This window comes from Xenopus laevis, chromosome 1S (assembly GCF_017654675.1).
Source record: "Xenopus laevis strain J_2021 chromosome 1S, Xenopus_laevis_v10.1, whole genome shotgun sequence".
NCBI classification, from domain to species: Eukaryota; Metazoa; Chordata; class Amphibia; order Anura; family Pipidae; genus Xenopus; species Xenopus laevis.
In genome coordinates, this window is record NC_054372.1 from 145060683 (window position 1) to 145083384 (window position 22702).

General features: G+C 36.5%; 1 protein-coding gene across 1 annotated transcript in view; it reads left to right on the forward strand.

Annotated features, from left to right (window-relative positions):
• Nucleotides 1-22702, forward strand: part of galnt9.S (polypeptide N-acetylgalactosaminyltransferase 9 S homeolog) — a 133404-nt gene that overhangs the window by 74239 nt on the left and 36463 nt on the right. Inside the window, exons 5-6 of the mRNA XM_018241973.2 lie at nucleotides 5481-5678; nucleotides 7513-7630. Of these exons, the coding sequence (XP_018097462.1) occupies nucleotides 5481-5678; nucleotides 7513-7630 (316 nt within the window). The remainder of the gene's footprint in view (nucleotides 1-5480; nucleotides 5679-7512; nucleotides 7631-22702) is intronic.

The following is a 22702-nucleotide window of genomic DNA, read 5'->3' on the forward strand; positions in this document are numbered from 1 at the left end:
ATAGTGGATGTATATTTAAATGTAACTGGTACTGAGATATAATCGACGTATTACATACCTTTCAAATGTCCCATTTTCTGGGGGACAGTCCTGATTTTGACAGCTCAGCCCTCAGTCCTGAATTTTTATCCTGAGTTTCCCTTTGCTCTTCTGCATGGACGCCATAAAAAGATACATTTCTGAAACGTAATTACATACAAGGTTTTTGGCAGAACACCTGCACATAGATACATCTGTAACAATTTAAGATAAACAGGTCTCTAAGGAGAACTGTGACTCCCAACTTAAAGGCCAATTTCACCTCCAGTAGCAAAACTGACTAACTAACATTTATAACATGGCCCTAAAACTCCCAGAAATGTGTTTAAACTTTCCATAACCTGCCAAATGTTGTAAAGTGGACATGGTCATTACGGGGTGTGGTCATGAAATGGGTGTGGCCAAAATTTTCGCTACACAAGCCAGATCTTTTTTCCCTCTTTCCTTTTTTTAAGTGTTGAGAGATATGATGATATGATATCAGAGACCATATATTAAGTGCTAGATGGGGTGCAAAGTGCAAAAAAAATGCATTTGTACCCAATGTCTTTGTAAATGAGCACTATTATAATATCTTCACCCAAAACAAATACACAAACACATATATGCATGTTTTGTAAAACATACCTGCACAGTCCCTATGCAAAGACACATAGGGGGTTATTTATTAAAGTCTGAATGCCAAAAACCCGAAAAATCTGAGTTTTCTTTTTACTATAAAATATGAATTTTTTGTGAAAAAAAAGTATGCAAAAAAGTCCAAATCCGAAAATTTGTCATCTCAGACCTGCAGAAGTTGTATACCAGTATAATTCAATGGAAGAAGTCCCAAAGATATCCTGATCTGCGCTGGGTTTCGTGCAATAATCTAAAGATTTTGTGGTTTTTGGGCAAAAATACCAAAAAAACAGAGTTTTTGCCCAGAAAATCTGAAAGATTTGTATGATTCTAATTTTTTCCTGCACAGGATATTTTCGGGAAAATGTATTGATAAATAAGGGGAAAAAACCAGTGTGGATTTGGTCGGAAAATACTCGGATTTTAATAACTAACCCCCGTAGTGTGCTTTTTTTTGTTAGTGCCTGTAAACTATAGCTTATGTTCTTTTCATCCATAAGAGCCCAGTCCACACAACCTGTTCTCTTGACTGGAAGGGAGGGCAGTGTGATATATATTTTTGTATATTTTAACCCTTTCTGCAAGTGTGGGTTGATTGAAAATCTTCCTTAGTAATTAAGGGTTGACAACAGGCTTTTTCATACAATTGTGAAATAAGAACAAATGACACTTTCATTTGTTGACTCATTTAAATATTTGTGAATATTAGAAAATGCTGACATAGCATATAATTTATCTCCAGTTTAGCTTAGGGCAATGACAAACGGGGATATTTGTCGCCCACAGTAAAAATTGGTGGGGTAACAGATCTCCCTCAAGACAACTGTCCCTTTGATAACATTGTAATCACTGTAAGTAATTTACATTACTAGCAAATCTTTTACGAGGGCGCAAATCTCCCCATGTGTCATTGCCCTACATCCTCTTCTTTGGAATGTTTATATATTTGTATTCAGCATGTTTTTTTTTTTATACACAGCATATTGATATATATATATTGAATATATGAAATTGTGTTTAAATAAGTTACTTCTATGTTTCTGCCGAATACTTTCTAGACTTGCTAGACCATTAGCATATATATGGCCAACTTCCTTTTACTTATTAAATAATATTCCTTGCATTCTGATATGAAAGCCCTTAAGGAGGAAAGATACTTATTATTTTGTTTGCATTTTTATTAAATAGGGTGCTTTTGTACCAGGTAAAGCTTGGAATTATATAGCTGTTAGAACAGCAATGTATCCTTAACCTAACAAAAAATTATGTTATTCCAGAACAAACTGCCCTTGAAACTTGCTTAGTTTCTCCTTTCAACTGAAATAAAATACTTGTGTAACATCAATTAACTGAGAGTAGCATTAGGTAGCTGTTAGCAACCCTGAAGATTTCTCCATATGTCCTTCCATCTGTTTGCCTAGATGTGACGTATAACTAGTTTGTCTTAGGAACTTCTTTTATGGACAATTTCTGACCCTTTGTGTTTGAAAGGTACATTCCAAAACCTGCAGAAAAAAAACACAAGGTAACTATAGCAGCATTCATTGATTTTAGCTTACAAACCTGCATTGAAAATAAAATGAGCCAGAAGTCAAACTTTTTTCAATTGTATGTCTATAATGGAAATATTTTTTGGGCTGGGTTCTCTAGCTTCCAAAAGTAGATTTTTATTTTATCCCAAGGCCCTCCTGTCATTTCTTGCTTTCTTTATTTAAAAACCATCATGGTAAGGAGGGAAATGGTAATGCAGGACAGGGGGGCGCTGATTGAAGCTCTTGCCTAGGGTGCCAAACTACCTTGGCCCGGCACCGGCAGGGATGCCACTCATATGTGAATAAAGTTAAGTCAAATAAGACATACCCTTAAATCCATATGCCTCCTCCTCCCCTGTGTACAATACAGTACCCCAGCATATAATTAAACACCTTAGGGGCCCCTAAAAATTATTTTCAAATGTTAACAAACCCCCAGAACAAATACCAGGCTTGTGTTCCATAGGGATCATAGGTCAGGCAGAGTATGGCAAACACGGTGCAAAGAGCAGGCAAAGTATGACACACACAGGGAGCATATAGAAGGCAGAACAGAGCAGGAGACAGGAATCAGGACCAGTCTAATATGTACTACATACAGTGACACAGTGCTGGTGAGGCATTAGCATTTTGAATAAGGTGTGAACAGGTAAACAATGTGGGCAGTTTCAATCCAGGTCTCAGGTGGAACAGTACAGGGCTTTAGGGGGGTGAACAATAGAGGTGTCATAAGTGTGAACAATGCAGGGGGGATTACTGGGTTGAGGTTTAAACTATGCAGGGGCCAATTAATCTCTGTAGTGATACCTTTTAAAGTTTACAAATGGTAAGAAGACACAGCATTCAGACTATGATGTGGAGGGCCACATAAGGGGGGGGGCGCCAGTTGGACAGCCCTGCCATAGACTATTTAGTGGGTTGGTGGGGGCTGTTTGGGCATCTCTGTACTTGAAATGCCAGTGCCTATTTTGAATCCCACTCCAGGCCAGATTTACAAGCACTATTCAGCAATTTGCCAAGCATCGTTCGGTAACATTTCTTACAGTTTCAGATCAGAATTTTACAACTTTCACAAATCAATGCATTTACAGAAACAGTTTGACAGCAAATATTCATATAACTTCTTTCAATTATGCAAATCTACTTTGTTGTTCTCTCTTGAATCCTTGCCAGTAACTTCCAGTGTCCCTCAAGGGGACCTTTTACCACATTCCCCTCTACAGGGTTGAGCCCCGGTCACCAGCTTTGCCAAGCACTCTATATGGTCTATTGTCTGAAGCATTCCAGGGCCTAACACCATGCTGACCTACTTACTTAAACCCTCACTGGTAGGGTACCCACATGGAAGCTATTTCCACTCAAACTGCTACATTGTGCTTTAACAAAGCTAAACTTATACTAGCTAAGCCTCCTTACTCACTTGGGTGCTGGCTGTAGTTCTTCTATCACTGGGTATCTATGGTAGATTTTCCTCCCATGAGGCACAACTGCCCCTGTGGCTTTTTTCCTTTATATGATCCTAAGATTCCAACCACATAGAAATGTCTAAAACTGTTCCTGTACCTTAGCCCTCTAGTGGCTGAACACTATAATTACTACTAACATATTTCTAACCTATATCTGTACTGCCAACTAGTGGCAAGAAATGCTTCATTCACCCTCTTACGCTTTCCATTTTACTGATGCACCAAAGGGAAGGGAAATTGTTCTGTATAAAAGGTAATATGCTCCATTACACTGGTTTCAAATGTACTGCTTTTATATCTGACGAATGACATAGCCCTGAAATATTGTGCACTTCCTGAATAAATGTGTCCTTTGCTTTTGTATTTTCTCATATGGGAATTTTAGGTAAATATGTAATTAGTTTCAGTTATTAGTAGCTCAGCTCCGGTTGCCATTGACTCTCTGGCTATAGGTTTCCTTGTCTTGTAAGAAATTACAGAGGGTTAATTTTAGTTTCAAGGGATCATTACATGAGGACATAGAGAGCATGGTCAAAAAGTAGCAGTGGATGGAATTATATTGATACAGAAGGGGCAGCAGAACAATATAATTCTAGCTTTGTGGATTGTCACATTCTTTCAGAGAATCTGGTAAATAAGCACATAATATAATGAATATTTGGAGCTGCACAACCATATGGCTAATATAAAACATTGACTGCTCAAGATGACTTTTCACTGCAACATGATCATGATCATAACCCTATAGTAACTGTTAAATTGTAGATCAATCCAGTCTTTACTCTTAATTTTCCAAAAATAAATAATTACTTATAATCTTCTGACCCTTACTAATGTTAACATTCCCTTTGCATAATGTATTGGGGAAAAAAACATTTCTACCTGACATAGTGAAGTTCTACCAGCCTTTCACTATCTTTCTGGAATGTAAAGTTGCCTGCTGCCTGAATGAGCAGGCTGAGAATGAAATAATTACTTACTTTGAATATCCTACAAGTGACAGCTTATTACACCCGTTAGAGCATAGCTTAATGTGCCTGCAGTTCCAGAAATATGGTTTCCATTGCAGATAATAACACAAGGAAAAAAGAGTTTACAGTTTGTCTAGTGAAAGGCAATACTTGGACAGAATCCTTATCTGGTTTTCCACTCTCCTTAACAGCAATGCAATCTGGTCATTGCAAACAAGGGATATTTATTATGGTTTTTAACTTCATTCTAGGCTGCCTCTGATACATAAACCAGATATCAGAGCTGTACCCAAATATTTCCTGGATGCTTCTTTCCAGAGCATGTGAGCAAATAAATCTCAGGCTGTTGCTTAATGTAGATTAACTGATGGAGGAAGATTCCTGAGTTTGATGTTAAGTTTACCTAACGTTTAGGCCCATTATCGACGCTCAGTGTATATTTGTAGTGAAAATCAAAGCTGCCCGTTCGTCTTCCAAAAAATTGTCAAAATTGCAAATTTGCTAAACTATGAAGATTTGTGAAACACATTTAAGTCAATTTGTGTTGTTTTATAGGGATTTTTTGTGCAAAATAAATTGGGGTCAATGGGTTTTTCTTTGCAGGGTCTTTTTTCTGGCTCAAAAAAATTTTGTGGTGCCTTTTTCAGCACAAAACACATTGAAGGCAATGGGCATTTTTTATGGTGGGGTCAATGATCGTTGTTTTTTTTTTTGCATCAACATTTTGCCATTGTTTTGTGAAAATATTCCAATTTGGTCTCAAGTCCAAAAAAATGTTTTCAACACTGCAAATTTGGTATTAAAGTGGAATGCCTATAACATGTTTAGCTAATGAAGAGTTCTGTTGTATTTAGGGCTGAACCAGTGATTACAAGAATCAAAGAAGATCGCAGCAGGATCATTTTGCCAGCAATCGATAATATCAAATACAATACATTTGAAGTGCAGCAGTATGCAAATGCAGCCCATGGCTATAACTGGGGGTTGTGGTGCATGTACATCACTCCTCCTAAAGATTGGTTAGAAAAAGGCGATGAGTCTGCTCCAATCAGGTGAGTTACATTATCTTTTGTATCCTAAAAGTCTATATCTTGGCTAGAACAGGTGAAACCTAGATGTAACAGCAATGTAGAGTTACCACACGTGCATTAAAAACCCAACATCAGTATAATAAGCTGCTCAGATGATTACTTTAATCAAAAATACTTGAAGGGTAGCAATCATATGAATATGTTTCCACATCACTTATTTTTTCAATGTTACATTGCTCAGTCCTTCAGTTAGGATAATGTGTACTTAAGTCTCTATATTAAGCTCCTGGATATGCAAAGACTCTTGAAATACCCTATGACCAAATGTCATATACAGCTATAGGATTAAAAGTCATTTAAGCAGCTTGCTGTGTATGTATTTATTTTTATACAGCAGATATGATACACAGAACATCACAGATAATAAAACAAGATAATATATACAGTATATAGAGTACAAATCAGTACAATGTGGTACAGATAATCCATGGCTAGAATAAGGTTTCTATTTGGAAGACCAAGAAAATCTATGAACCTAACCAAACAAAAAGTCATAGATAAAAACTGGAACTTGTGTCAATACTGCAATCAATATGCATCTATTATTGACTGGTAATACACAAATAAACTCTGAGCAGTTTTACTCAGGACATGCCTGGTTTCATCGTCATCAGAAATTACTCCCATGTAATTCAATATCATCTACCGACTTTTTGAATTTCAAGATAACCTAAGATTTGACTTGGTTTCCAACATGATCCTTAAAAGCCTAAAAAGAGAACTGCATCAGTGGTTCTGTATGTACAGACATCTATCATTTTTCCAGTGCATTTGCTCATTTAATGATTCTGTTGGGTGACATTGCAGTAGATTTATACAGATATCCAGCTAAAAGATGATACCATGCATTTGAAAGATTGTGTATAATGCGTTAATGTAAAAGGTATTTACAACTGTAGTTCCTTAGCATTCCAGTGATCTTTACAGAATTAACCCCCCCCAAAAAAATTTATGACATTCGAATAAGAAAATGTCCTAAACAAATTAAAGTGTCATGTGATTGGCAAGGCCATATCTGCTGAAAATAAACCTCTATGTGCTTTTTTTGTAAGTCACACATCTTTTACCAAATGGGATAGGCACATGTGTTAATTAAGCAGTGCTTATATAACTCTTGTTTTTGATTATCCCATCAATATTTTCCATTGGTTAACCAGTGACCTTGAGTCTTCAATGACCCCAATACCATGCTCCTGTGTGGAATAACATGATTTATTACAGAAAAGTAGAATGAATTAGTTCAATTGACAGGGGACCACATGGAGGCCAGACACTTATTACATCAGCCGCCTTTTGCAGAATTCACAGTGTTATAAAAAATATTAAAAAAATAAAGCTTCTAGGAAGTCAAATATAAAACCCATCTGCCTCTTCTGGGTTGAAGATGTTGTAAACCCAGTTATACAGGAAAGCATAACTCAGAAAGCAGCCATCTGTGCCCTTGACATGGTTCACCAGTTGAGGAATTGCAATTTATATATGCCTGCAGATAATGAAAGATACGCTGAAAACATCTATGGGCTTGTTATATATTATTTATTGCCCCTATATGTTAAACATTTTAGAATTTCTTGCAAAATTGAGACTATGTTCTCCATGTATTGGCTTTTCTCCACTTTGTTAAGTATTTATGCTCTGTTAGCAATTCAGTGCTGAACAATTGTTATCATATTATGTTATCTAGGCATGTTACCATAACCTGATTTCTTTCTTTATGGCAAAGCTAACACATGTGCAACCAAAAAACATCAAATGGGCATTTAATGGATTTTGTTCTTTTGTGTGTAATTTGCAGAACTCCTGCAATGATCGGCTGCTCTTTTCTTGTTGATAGAGCATACTTTGGAGATATTGGACTGCTAGACCCTGGCATGGAAGTGTATGGTGGAGAAAACATTGAGCTAGGCATGAGAGTAAGTGTCCCGTGAAAGTTTACAATTTAAACCTATGCGTCCAAAAATATGTTATGATAATGGTACTGCAAGTATCCTTTAAAAAGAAACAAAAAAATGCATGATAGAGTAACACACCAATGCTTACCTTTGTTAAAATTAAATAAATCTATTTTATCTTCGTTGCAGGTCATAAATGTATGTGTACAGCTTTTTGTTTCCAAGGATATATACCATATTGCTTGATTAGGCTGAGACATTCTCCCACAAAAGTAGTCTTTGTTGTTGTGGTTATAAAGATGGTGGATTTGTTTTGCGTGGGAGGTGATCAGAGCACTCTCCATGCCGAGTCTTCAAATAATGTTCCTTCTTAAAGATTCTGCTGCTGATATTGTGCAATTGCTAAGAAACACACTTCAAAATAAGAGAAATGGGATTGACTTTGAAAGTTCTGCCAAGCAAAGGAGTGTGTAAGCAAAATGAGAGTTAAAACCTTGGGTAAGAGTTGGAGGAACTAAATGAAAGAGGACCTGGATGTAGAAGTGTCATAGATCAGGAGCCACCATAGGTAGCAATGGGGTTCACAAAAGTAAAAGCAGTTCTATTTTCTAAAGTAGCTTCCCGGAGAGCTTATGTCAATGGGTACAGGGCTTCTCATTCAAAGATGTTAATAATTTACTGTACATTATTCTTAGCTGTTCTGGTCCCTTTGTAGCTATATAAAAACATTGTCAGCATATACATGTTACCAGTGGCTTTTGGTTGGTTTGGTTGGCTTTCCACTGAACCATTCTAGCTTTTTTGGCAATGGTACAATTCAAATTACTATTTGATCTTTTTTCTGTTACTGAGAGCTTTAAAATGTTGTTGATGGTTGGCAATAATTAAGCAGTTGTGTTTGTAAAATGGTTGTTAGCAGCAATAAAATAAATTGCAGAGCCACTGGCAAAAGCATCGCTTTGAGTTTAGAGAACATTTCCTTTATAAATTGATGCTGCCGGCCTTCACGCAGGAAAAGGCTTTTGTTAATCCAAAAAGCCTGATAAGTAAAATGGAATTGCCGGGTAGGTGTGCAGCAACACATTGACTTTCCTATTTTATGGAAATTGCTGAGGAAAAGAAGATTAAAAAACATAATAATAGTCAAAACACAAAATGTACAAATAAAACAAGCCAACGTTCTTAGCTGCTTGCTTAGTTACTTTTTTTTTCCTTTTAATCATTTGATGGCAGACGGGTGTACTGTTTATGTAGCCTTCCCAACCAGCGCCGCTCCTGCCATGAGGCATAGTGAAAACCTTGCCTCAGGGCGCAGCAATTGGCATGTTACAATGAGCGGCAAAAAGTTGCGTCTTGTAACTTTAAGAACTGAAATTTGGCTCTGTAAGTGCAGAGAGCGATATTTTGCTCATTGCAATCAGCAAAAACTGCCAGCCACGTAAACATCAAGGCACTCCAAAGACTCTCCAGGAATCCAGTTCTTTACTGATTTATTAAGGAATCAAACCTGAGCCCCCCCTTCCAAATTTTGATATTTCCATTCCACTTTGTATGCATGCCTACGAGTGTAGAGCAGTTCTTTGTTCCTACATAGAATCAGTTTTCGTGAATTATAACTAAAATTGAGTTGTTTACTTGGCCTTATTAAGCTTTCTAGACTCTCTGCTAATTGATTATATTTGGGACTCTAAATGCCACATAAACAATTAGTTTCAGGCAGCATTTGTGACTTTTATGACACAACAATGTTCTATTATTAAGGTATTTCTTTATTCTCTGGTATTTATATAGTACTAGCACTAATTAATATATCACAATGCAGTGTTAATAAATAGCTCCACAAAATAAATGCATGCTGTTCCATAGAATATAGTATGCACTGCACACTTCTGGAACCCTTTTCTCACTAATGCAACAAGCTTGTCTGGTAAAATGGCCAAATCTTAGTTGACCCTAGATGAACAATATGTCAGTGCAATTGCTGAAACATCATTAAATGAGTTGATGACTGTAAACACTTTGAAGGGATGGAACTCGGAATGTCTTTCTGTCACATTAAAGGAGAACTAAACCCTAAAAAATATTGTGGCCTATATTTTTTTTTTTTCACGGTAAGAGTTGTGGGCCTATGTCGGCCTATGTGGGCCCATGTGAGCCCATGTGGGCCTATGTGAGCCCATGTGGGCCTAATATTAATATACTTAAGTGCTCATTTATGAACACAAGCAAAAGTGCAAATTGAATGCATTTAAACTATTTCCAAAGATACATGCATACATGATCCTGGCAACTTGCACCTACCATCAGTAAGGAAAGCCCTGAAGCTATAAGTGCCGGGGCTGCATGACAAGGGATCCGAATGACCAGCAGCCAAATTATACTGGTCTCGTCAGAGATGTGCAGAATCACATGTAGCTGTGTTTAGATTAGAAGGAATGAATTAAAGCAGGAGATGGGTCAGATGAGTCAGAGAGGGATGTGATGTCAAGGGAAAAAGCAGTTCACTTCCTTATCTTCTGAGCAGGTAGAAACATCCTACCCACTCTCCCACATTTTGCATATTTTGGCAAATGTCAGGACTTTTCGATTTGCGTTACTTTACCTATGGTCCTTTTTGAGTCAAAAAGACAAAAACAAATGTTTTTGCCCTTCTGAGACAAATCAGAGCCAGCTTAAGATGGGGTATTTCATCAGAAATTATTTACTTGGGTATAAGATTAGACTTGATGCGTACATGTCTTTTCACTCTCAATTGCTGTGTAATCGCCTGTGCCTATCAAGTTCTTCTGCACCTGGAGTAGAAACCATTGCAATATCAGTTTATTTTAGAATATTAGGAACAAAATGCAATAAACTGCTGCCATAGTAAACCCTGAATGTCAAATAATATGGTTTCATTCAATAAAACTCTCTTTAACTGTGGAAGCAGAAGGTGACAATAACCTATTGCCTTCTCTGTGATTTTGTATGGGGAATAAAAGCTCTCTCCAGAGCTATATAATGTGTTTGCCTGTTTCAGGTTCAGTCAGATAGAAAAATGATTCTAAGCGCACTGCAGGCAGGGTGAATCAGCTAAGTGGTTACTGCAGGTGCCTGCACCCATGTTGAAGCAACTTTAATTTCAATTCACGCCCTGCTCTGCCAGCCAAGATTTGAAGGCTCTCAGAAGTTCAATTAAGATTCACGTTTTCTATTTGAGTTTCACCTGCCTGAGTTCACTGGCATGTTCCCCATTTGAGTATTCATTTACAGCGTTAAATCTAAAAAGGAGAGCCAATTCATAAGAGCAAAAATGTTAAACAAGGCATATTGGAGAAAAGCTTGGCAGATAAATGGCTGACAAAGCAATGGTTTGGTGTGCGCAAGTATTTTCTTTTACTGAAATCAACACTGTCTATATGGGCAGAATCAGCAATGTGACATTATTGTATTTCTTTATCCATCTTTCCTTTTTCATAAATTAGAATCTTAGGTTACTGTCTGATTTTGTATGTTTTATTTGCACAGCATGGGGCATTGTTGGAGGCTTGGAGCTGTACTTTGCCCTCATTGCTGTTACTAACCTGTATTTTGTCCTGATGAAGGGACACAACATCAAGCTAAAAAGGAATACATCAGCAAGGTGCAGCATGTTCTGACAAAAGGTAACACCATCGCTAAAACTGGTTTTAACCAGATGATATGTACAGGGGTCCCTTTACATTTTGCCGTTATAGGCAGGTGCTACTTCACATGCAAATGACACATGTAAGGGTATGTCCCACCCCCGTGTCTCCATTTCCCTGCAAGGCACAAGTTATCTCAATTTATATGACTTAAATAACTGATGCAAAATGTTGTGCCCCCAATATTGGATAACATTTTTACTCCTGGTTGAGGCAGATACTGGAATTCTGGAAAGAATGTTGCTAAAAAAAACATGGTGAATTGGCATATTTTTTAACTTTGCACTACTTTATTATTAAAATTGCCCTATTGTTGGATATGTTTTAGTTAGTGCAGGAAATTTGCTCTTTCACAAATTAAGAGGATCAGGGCCCAAAAATATATTTAAAACCATTGGACTTTTTAAATTAGCATCTTCTGGAAAGATGTTTGAATGCCATTTTCTTTAATAATGCAAAAAAACGACTTCTTTGGTTGGACATCTCCATTAATGAATATGACAAAGGCCAAAGGATCTGGATAATTAACCTGGTGTTAGAGATTTCCATCTCCAGGTTCTGCACACTGCCTAACATGAAATACGCATTTGCAATACAGCATTAGAACATGGATATAAACATTTTTGAACCCCAGTTGCTGTGACTTCCAAATACCATCTCTGGATGACTATAGGTCATCTGCAAGCACGTAGAGATTGACATCAAAGCTTTAGGATTAACAGCTGGTATAGTCAGCCTCTGCAGCTGTCTGCCAAATGAAAGCAGAAAGCCAGTCACAGAACACACACATAGATACAATATATCATAGACACCAACGCTTTTTGCTTCTAAAAGGTTTGAAAAAATAAAAGTGCTTTCCAGTTCAAGGTCAAGAGAAGCTTCAATTGGCACGAGAAAATGTCAAGGTTTTCTGAACATTGATCTGTCACGTTTTGATTACTCAAAAGATCTTAGGAATAAATTAGACTTGAAAGGTCTTGCAGATAAAGTGGCCTACTGAATTTAAAAGGCAAATGTTAAAGAAGGATATTTAGGAGAAAAAAAAATAAAAACCTTTGCTAAGAGACATTTCAGTGGAATGAGATTTGAATTTTGATACAGAAGCTCCAAAGTGATGGATGGCAGAATAGACTCCCTTTGTTGAGAGTGAGTGCCAAGCATGGCCTGATTCCCCTTGCAAAGCTATTGATTGATTGGGAGCTGCAGTTGTTTGGCTGGTAATGAATCATGAAATGATTAAGATACTATTGGCTTTCTCAGTACACAGAGCTGGGAGTATATGATTAGCCCTTCTCACTTTGAAGAACATGTGTTTTCTAAAGAAAAGCAATTGTTGCTTCTTTGGTTTCTCAAAGAAAAACTGAGTCGGGGCAGATAATGGACGAATTCTCTGAAGGACCTAAAAATCAATTTTCCATCAGCGCTATCGGATATCTAAAATATTAAGAATCTTATTTCCCTACTGGAAATTAATCTCTTTTCTGCAATTTTCTTTTTCAGTTCTCTAGACTGTCTCACAAATAAGAGGTGCATAATGTTCTAGGTCTGATTGTGGCCTGTAGTTTTTTTTCATTACTTACACTGAATCCTTATTATTTAGCTGGCTGCTACAGTTAGCTTCAATTAGATAAAATATTCTTGTGATGATATTATAACCCCAACCTGACACTTTTAAAATATTATGTTTCGGTTGTATGGCTTTCAGTAGCATTGATGACCAATGTGGTCGGAACAGTGCAGTGGCACATGGGATGATTTTAGGTGTTTTTTTGTTTTTTTTAACAAATTTCCAAAATTGTCTGTTGCCAATGCTCTACTGATGTGCATGGAAAAATGTCCAGTAGAATAATTACACAGATACAAAGGAATTCGGTAAAACTATGGATTGTACAAAGTAACCAATCTTTTTAACTTTTATTTTTCCTAGCTCTATATTTTTCCTATGCTGTATTCGGATTGCTATTTGTCATTCTCACAATCACTTTAAGGACATGAAATGTGCGTAGCATATTTTACTTAGGTCAAAAGCACAGTGTTTTTAATCTGGCATACTTCAGTCAGTTAAAAATAGCTTGTGACCTCCTCTCCTGTCTCCCACTGACTTGAATTGGGAAGCATAAATAAATGTGACTTTTGCCCCCCAAAATTAGTATTGGTGCACAATGTACTTTGCCCTTTAATGCATTTTCATTCAAGCTAGTGGGAGCTGCAGGAAGGGGTCATAAGCACTTTTTTATTGGTTGAAAATCACTGTTTGTGTCAGTGGTGTTAACAGCGGAGCAAGAAATGGCTTCTATTAAATTTGAGAACAGTGTTTGCATTTTTTGCGATGTAGCATAAAAAATTGGTTCTAACCATCGCTCTTCTCTAGAGCTATGACGATTTGTATGTGGGTCCTATAAAATAAAGGTAAATCTATACCCATAACGTTCTACTGAGATTTCTGAATGTAACATATTGTTTATGATGAGCAGCTGATAGATAAGCTTTTCTGAATTAACTACATCTATTTAAAAGTCACTTTTCTTCTTCCACTCCACTATACTATAAATGAGCATCTTTTAAATCCATAGTTTGTCCCTACAACTATATTTGTATCAGTTTTTTGGGACAAGCAAATGTTGTTTGATGCCTTATATGGATTGTATAGTCAAGGGATGTGTCTGTTCAAAATATGCTGCTCTCTGAACACAACAGACATTATGCCATGTCAGCTTATTATATTACAGTCTGAAGGGAAGCTAGATATTTATTTGTCAGTATGCCAGCTTCTACTCATAAAACTACATTCAAATATGTACCTAAGCAAACATACGGTATCTTTGCAGGATAAAAAAAATGAAAAAAAAAATTAAATAAACACTAGTTATACATTAAGTACGGTGTATATTCGACTTACGGTAAAAACCCTCTGTATTCTCTCTTCCAGTATAACCTGAAAAAAACCATTATCTGTATCTAGCTGCGGAGGATAAATAGATTACCTCAGACAAAGCACACATACAAATTTTACAAAGCCTCAAGCCACATGCAAAAAAAAAGTCACTCTGCAATAAAAAAAATCCTGAATAAAAAGGCACTCTTCAGCTATGCACAGTATACCAATCTATTAAGAAAGTTCCCGTTTCTTTAGCAGGAAACCTGAAATAACTGTGCTGTATCAAACAAGTTATCAAATATCCCCAGATATGCCCTATCTATCTGTGTCTGTCTGTCTATCTAATCTGTATATCTGAATTCAGAATATATTGCAAAAAAACACCATAAGAAATTCTTATTGTATTAGTATTAGTATCTTATCTGTGGTTACTTGTAGTACCTGTACTTCATATGTTATTAAAAGGCAAGTAGCCAGCAGTACAATGGTACATATGTTTCAGCTCCTTCTTGTCTTCCATGTTTTCAAAACACAATGACCTGATAAGTCATTTCATTGGGTCAAGGGGAGGCAAGATGGTGCTCCCCCTCAGTCATTCAAAATAGTGGAAACACTGTGTGTCACTTCTCTATGGTAAGGTCATAGCACAACTTTAAATAAACATGCAATCTAAGCAAGTGAGCGCTCATAGCTTTTAATTGATACTAACCAGTAAATGCTACATACTACAGAAAGACTAATAGAACTTCCTTGAGTTCGGGGTCACCAACCTTTTTTACCTGTGAGATACATTCAATTGTAAAAAGAGTTGGGGAACAACACAAGCATGGAAAAAGGTTCCTGGGTGTTGTTAAATATTGTAAGAGCTGTGATTGGGTGTTTGAAGCCCCTATGTGGACTGGCAGCCTACAGGAGGCTCTGGCAGTACACATTGTTTATATGCAACCAAAACTTCCCTTCAAGCATGGAATTCAAAAATAAGCACCTGTTTTAAGGACACTGGGAGCAACATCCAAGGAGTTGGTGAGCAACATGTTGTTTGTGAGCCACTGGTTGGGGACCACTGCTTTAGGCTATAAGCTCTACTGGAGAGTGAGAGAAAGCTTCTACTTTATGACAGTTTGATGGGCATTTATTAGTACTGGCAATCTGTGGGTTCTGGCAAATGGCAGAGGGCTGCTATAAGGTGCCATAGAAAGTCAGTATTTAGTGGGCTGGTGGTGGCTGTTTGGGCCTCTGTGTGGGCTGATTGGGCCTCTGTGTACCTGAAATGCCAGGGCCTATTTCAATTCTCAATCCAGCCCTGACTATCTGGATCCTGTATGAAAAAATATTCCCACTGATCCTTAAAGTCCCAGTGGCATTCCATTCTCTCTGCTATTCAACTATCACTTCTGCTTGAACATTCACGTAACGCTCCCATTGCTTGAGCTTGCCTTCTCTTTAGGAAATGTAATAGGTGATTTAGGTTCTAACACCCCAAATGTGGTTTTCAGGTAATTCAACAGAATACAGTTTATTTTCAATAGTACTGCACTACCACTATTATATATGTGAGCATTATTGCATTTAAACAAGTGGGTTTCCATGTGACTGCCTACTGGATTTTGTGCCCAGTTCTGGCCCACAATTACATAAGGTAAATGAGAAGACTGGAAGCAATTATAAGGCTAATATATAATGGGGAAGTATGAGAGCTTCCCTTTTTTCAAGCTTGAGATGGAAGCCTAAGGCAATATCTGAATGGACTGATCTGTGTTATTCTTTTCACAGTATCTGGGTTAAGCAACGAATTATATTATATAAAGGCTATGATAGCTGCAGGCAGTGAAGGTAGATTTTAATTAACTTGCTAGTCATTGGCAGGGTCAAAAGGTTCAAGAGACATCATTTAAATATATCTGCAAGGGCTTTTGTTGAGTGGTCGATTGTATTATAGAACGGGAATATGTTTAACTACTCCATTTGCGCCATGCAATTTTTGCATTTGCTACAGTTTCAACAGAATGTTCTATATTGAAAGTTCCTTTGATCCTGTGCCTGTGAAATTGTGAATTTTGTATATAGTTGACAAATGGCTTGCATGTATTTTACAACTCTCCTAAAAATGTTCACACAATAAAAGCTGTAATAGTGAAAATGGTTAGCAGTGACTATATATTCTTTTTGCAGTTGAACATAGACACTCAGCAGCCTTTGCTTGAGTGTTTTTGCTTTTCAGTGTGAGACGCAGACCAATGATCTTTAAATTAAAGAGTGAAACAAAAACGCAAAACCCACGTTTAAAGTTACTTTTTTTCTTATTCGTTACATTTAATGAAGTGTTCCCTTGGGCATCCAGTTCTGAAGAAAATGTGCATATACAGTATTTGTCTAAACATGATTGGAATAGCTAAGTGTATAATGTACTCCAATGCAAACTGACATATGTGATCTATTTGTTTACTAAAAAAATAGTCAATGAGGGATAAAGGAATTGGTGCTGGCCTCTTCCCTCACCAGCTATTCAAGAGCACTTCAATAAACCTGGAAACACACCACTTTTGAACTACAGGTATTGGCACCATTTCTTTTTTCAGCATAGATTTGTTTACCCCATCTATAGAGTACCCACGTGTCTGTTGTAGGTGTGCGCATGATACATTGTTTTCTGCATGAGAGCTTTTCCATGCATACAGTATTTATTTAACATCTTTCCTATAAAATGAAACAAGTTGTTTTATCTGATGGCAGGTTAGATTAAAATCATTTCATTAATAAAATGAAAAATATATAACTCACTACATTCAGCTATAAAAACAGCACCACCACAGGAAAAGAGCCCAGACTGAACAGGCCCATAATAACAGATAAACAATTCTATTAGTGATAGAATACATCTGGGAGACTGTCATGCTGTGGACATACTGTAAACATGATTTGCATTCTATTGGTAACACTTAAAAAAAAAAAAAATACACAATGTGCAATAATATGAGGATTTACAACAGGGTCTAACAGCAGTGAAAAAGGAAAAAAATATAAACCCTAAACCCCAATAAACCAGAGGTCTATATGCTTTAAAATAAACCTTACACTTTCTGGGATATTATTTAATAAGGTTTTGCTCAACCAACTGTTCGGAGATTTGACAAACTGAGACAATGGATTGTTTTTTATTATAATCTATTCATTCAAATATGCAGAGCAACACATCCCAGCAGTGAGGTATGTTGTGCCTCCTTTATTTGATCATATTTGTTTCCATATGATATTTAATTTCAGTGGTTCCTCAATAGTCATTCATGGTTATATGGATTGCATTGGGCAGCATGGTGGCTCAGTGTGTAGTACACAATGGAAAATATTCCACACTTAAAAATCCCCTAATAATGCAGCACAGAGGGTCATGAATTCACTTCTATGATGATCACTATTTTCAAGGAGTTTGTGTGTTCTCCCCCTGTCTGGACAGGTTTCCTCCCACACTCCAAAAGCATACAGACAGGTTATTTGGCCCCAGATAAAATGAACAACTGGTGTGAATCTGTCCTTATATTGTACAAAGTACATTGGGGCAGTAAATGTCGTATAATCTCTGTAAAGTGCTGCAGAAATTTGTTGGTGCTATACAAACTGATAATAATTGTGTATTACATCTGATACTAGGTTTACTTTGTTTAGAATTTTCCTGCAACATTTGAAGGATTGTAGTCAACTTAAGCTGGACAGGCAGACATTGCCTCCTTTGATTGTGTCAGCAAGCAACCTGTTGGCCTGTGTATGGGCTTGGTATAATCACCTTCTTCATCAACAGTGAGTTGGTGCATATACTGTATGGTATATTGATTGGGCAGTTCAAAAAATTGCATTAGCCCAAACCCTAATTTAAGTGAAATGAATGGTGTGACATGTGCCACAATACACTGCAGTCGACACTATGGAACTTGATGAATATAGTGTTTTTGTCTTTTTTTTAAGCATTAACTTTTGTTTCCACAAAATAACTGCAATATGTAAAATTAAGTATTGTATAAAGTAACTATATATGCGATTTGATTTAGGAACCTACTGCTCTATGGCATACGGTTAATACTAAATCTTAAATATCCAATTAACAAATAATGCAAATAATCCATTGGAATTAACACCTATAACGCACAATAGAAACGGTTGATTATGATATAAATGTATGAAGAACTTATAAGGCAAGAAGGTAGCACTGATTAATGCACTCTGTCTTAAGTTTAAAATATTAACCAGTGGTTTTTGCCACTCCAAGGGTTTCATCCAAGCGTTGGATACAAGATAAAAATTCAATTTGTTCACTGTGCTGTTTTGCATTTAATCTTAGAAAACATGTATCATTACTCGAGTTTATGTTTAAAATACATATTTTCCATATTCATGCAAGTGAATGCATCTTTCAAATGCCTTTTAAATAAATCCAGTTGGTTTTCTTATTTTTGTGTTACAAATTGAAGAAAACTGTCAGGCAGAATAATTTTGGTGCATGAAATGCTCCAACCTAGTGATTTCCATGTATTAAACAGCTCTTAATGTCAGGTTCTATTACTTCGGATAGGTGATGGGCATTCTTTAGGAGACAATGATTTCCCTAGTGACTTCACTTTATTACTTCATTCTTCCACCCTTGAGCATGTGGGATAATAGTCATGATGTCACTTGATAAGGTGAGTGTGCAACCCAGGGACTATTGGCCTTGCTGAATAATGATCCACTATAAACAAGGCAGTCATCAGTAGATGAAGATGACAGTAAGTTGGCTTTGGGTTTTAGTTTGGCTCATATTGGAAATCCATATAACATTACACTCTGGTGGATTATATTACCTTGCAGTGACTTTACTTGTCACAATAATGCATTTAAAAAATGGAAGATACCAACGCTAGCTGCTTAATAGATAGGTAAGACTGCCTGAAATAATTTAGGGCTGTGTAACTCTGAAATTCATTTTAACTTTGTTCCTTTGAAGCTCCTTGTGGATTTCTCATTATTGATGATTCTAATCTGTACCATGAAATACAGGCAGTCTAGAAATACTCTAGTGAGAGCTAAAAGCATTTTCACTAAAATCTGTCTGTCTATAGACATGGAAGGATGAAAAAAAAAACAATTAGACTTGTAATGAAAAGTATAATACCTGCATGTTACAAAAAATAGAAATTATAGAGGTATGTCATTGCCAAAGTTTTTTCCTGGTCAAGTGAAGCCATAGTGACCATTAAAATATACTTTAAGTAGGCTACAAAAAAAAATAAAATCTAACATCTTATTGGATGCATGGGATATTGAACGGTGATGACCACAGGCTTACTTTTGGTTTGGAGTCTGGACTGAAATTTGTTGATCCTTGGGGGGTATAGTGTGGGTCAAACTGGTTCCCTATTCATTGGAAAGCGATTGTGTTCCCTGTGCTCAATACTAGTCTTTGCCTGGGGCACCAACATCATCAGAAGTGGAAGCTTTAGGGTAAGCAAGGGTTTGGAAATGCCAGAACCATGCATAAATATTGAAAACGAGCAATCTGTGCAAACATGGGACCACATTCCTACATAAAACATTTATAGTTGCCTCATATGGTAGTATTTCTGTACACCCAAACATTTTATGAGATCTTGAACAGTCAAATGTCTGGATAGTTTTAGTAATATAGGTTAATAGGGTATGGGTTCATAACAATCTTTTCCTATATGCCCATATCATCTTGAAAATATACTGGAAGTTCTACAATGTCATTTAGTTATTTACAGCTTATTGCAGACCCCTTACTGAATTAATGAAACTTAATATGTTCACCTTTCTTGCTAGTTAGAAAATAAGGATATCAACTGGCAAATAAAACTGTAGGACTTCTGGCGAGTAGCAGAGACCTTGCTATGTTCTCCTAATTAAACCATTCTCATTAAAATTAGCAATGTGGTGTTTTTAAGGCATCTTTTTATCAAGGATTATATGAAAGCCCTAAATCTGATGATAATGAGCTAGATTTAAGGCCAATTAAAAGAAAATGAATCCAGGGTCCTGAACTGAACTCAACTCGAGGCTAAAAGATATCACATCAGCTGTTTTTGTCTTATAACAGTTTAACCCCTGCCGAAGAAAAACATTGTCTAAATGGTAATAAATAGAATCTATTACTTTCACAAGCTTCATTTTAAGAATTGTAAAATAGTTTTGCAACTCTAATTAGAGCAAATGCCAGCAATTAAACATTGAAATAGATCACTATGGGAGGCAATGGTATTACCATTTGTCAAATCTTTCTGAAAACAGATTTCTATATAATACATCCTGTATCTATATATACACATGTAAAGGCAAAAAAATAAAATCCCATTTTTACTTTATTTAATGAAAAAGAAATCTCCAATATACTTTAATTAAAAATGTGTACCGTTTTTACAAGTAACCTGACTGTATGCAGTGAAATTCTCCCTTCATTTACTGCTGTGGATAGGAATTGTCAGATGGTCCCTAACTGCTGAGCAGGGAAACAATGATACTTATGAACAGCAGAGGGAGCCCCCGCCTTACTTCCCAGCCATGCAGAACTCAAGCAGCTTTGATTATGATGATCCCTAAGCAGCCCAGACCACACTGAGCATGTGCACAGTCTTAGTCTTGCAAAGATGTTTAACAATGTTACAAGATAGTGACCCCCTGTAGCCAACTTTGAAAGCATAAATGATTTGTTTGATTAGGCTTGTGGTGCAGTAAGTTCATGTTTATATTTAGTATACAAAATACAGCATTTCTAGCCTTATTCTATTGTAGACTTTACATGCCCTTTTAATCTACTCTCCTTGCACATAAAAGGAACAGTTTTGGCTTTGCACCTATTAGACGGGACAGAACATACAATTTACATGTTGCTATATGGGCATTGCTAGTAACGGAATGAGAATCACTAAATGCTGAGTGACTTATGACATTATCTACAACTGTATACAAAATGCAGCAAAGAATTACATGGTACAGGTATGGGACCTGTTATCCAGAATGCTTACCTGGGGTTTTCCGGATAACGGATCTTTCCATAATTTGGGTCTTCATGCCTTAAGTCTACTAGAAATTAATTTAAACATTAAATAAACCCAATAGGCTGGTTTTGCTTCCAATAAGGATTAATTATATCTTAGTTTGGATCAAGTACCAGCTACTGTTTTGTTATTACAAAGAAAAAGGAAATCATTTTTAAAAATTTGGATTATTTGGATAAAATGGAGTCTATGTGAGACAGCCATTCTGTAATTCGGAGCTTTCTGGATATCGGGTTTCCGGATAAGGGATCCTATACCTGTAGTAGTGTCTTCTTGTAGTTGCCCTTTTTTTGCTTTCTCTTTCCATGTTCCACAGTCTGTTTTTCATCAATAAAAACCACCAAAATATATCTGGAACATAGAAGTCAAACATATACTCAGTTCTAAGAAACAGAAACAAGGTGTTTCCTGCAAGTTTAGAACTTGGTTTTTCTTTGCAATACATAAAGTCCTCCAGTACTGTGTATTGTGTTGTGTATAATAGAGCCACAAGCTTTTGTGCGCCTAGTCTTGTTCTAATTATTTATCATAATGATTAACAGTTGTGTATGTACATCTACATATTTTACTTTTATTTATACCATAGAAACAGCAGGTAACTGTAACTTTACTCTATTACAATCAACAGCCTTGTTTTAATTCTACCTTAACAAGGTATAAGCCTTTTCATTCAGTCTGGCTTTTAGTTCTTCTCGAAAACCCAGTAAGGTTTTAGATTGTTAGAGAATGATGTTAGGTGCTTGCAAGATTAAAATGTCTTTATGTTTAAGTAAAGTTGTTTTGGGGGATGCTTTGGTACTTTATTGGTATGGTTTCTTTTCTAGCTTGCCCAAAGAATAATCTCTGGTCTCTACATTGATCTTAAAGTGTCTTCCTTTTGGTGATCTTCACATTTTAGAAACGGATCACTCTATATATCTATAAATAGTATATTTTTGTGAGGGTTAAAGGCCTTGAGGGAAAGTGTCTCTGTACAATGCCAATAAAAATATTTTTTTTCTTCTTTGAGGAGGTTTGCATTACCATAATTCGATCTTATGCAAGCTCATCCATAAAGCTCCACAGCTTAGATACTGCACATCTTTCGTAAGATGTTATAGAAGAAACTTTGCATGATGCTCCCACGAAGTACAATGTTGAAGTATTATATTATTTTTCTTTGTTTCATGATTTCTGCCTTTATGCTCTTCTCTTTTAGCCCCCATAGGTTTCTGCTGTTTTGAGAAACTGTAGCAAATTAGAAAATCCAAAATTGCAGTTATTGTTATTGCATTTTCTCTATGCCTGTGAAAACATAAAACACTGTTTTAGTAAACTGACAACAAAACAGGAAAATACAGTGTATTTTATAGATAATGCTTAGGGACTGCAACCCAGTATTTAATATGAGAAAATCTTCAGGTAAACAAGATGTTCTTCAGCTGAACCCTTGGGTGAACAAGGTGTTCTTCAGTTGAAGCCTATGGCCTATGACCCATCTCATTCTGTACAGTCTTGGGGCCCCTTC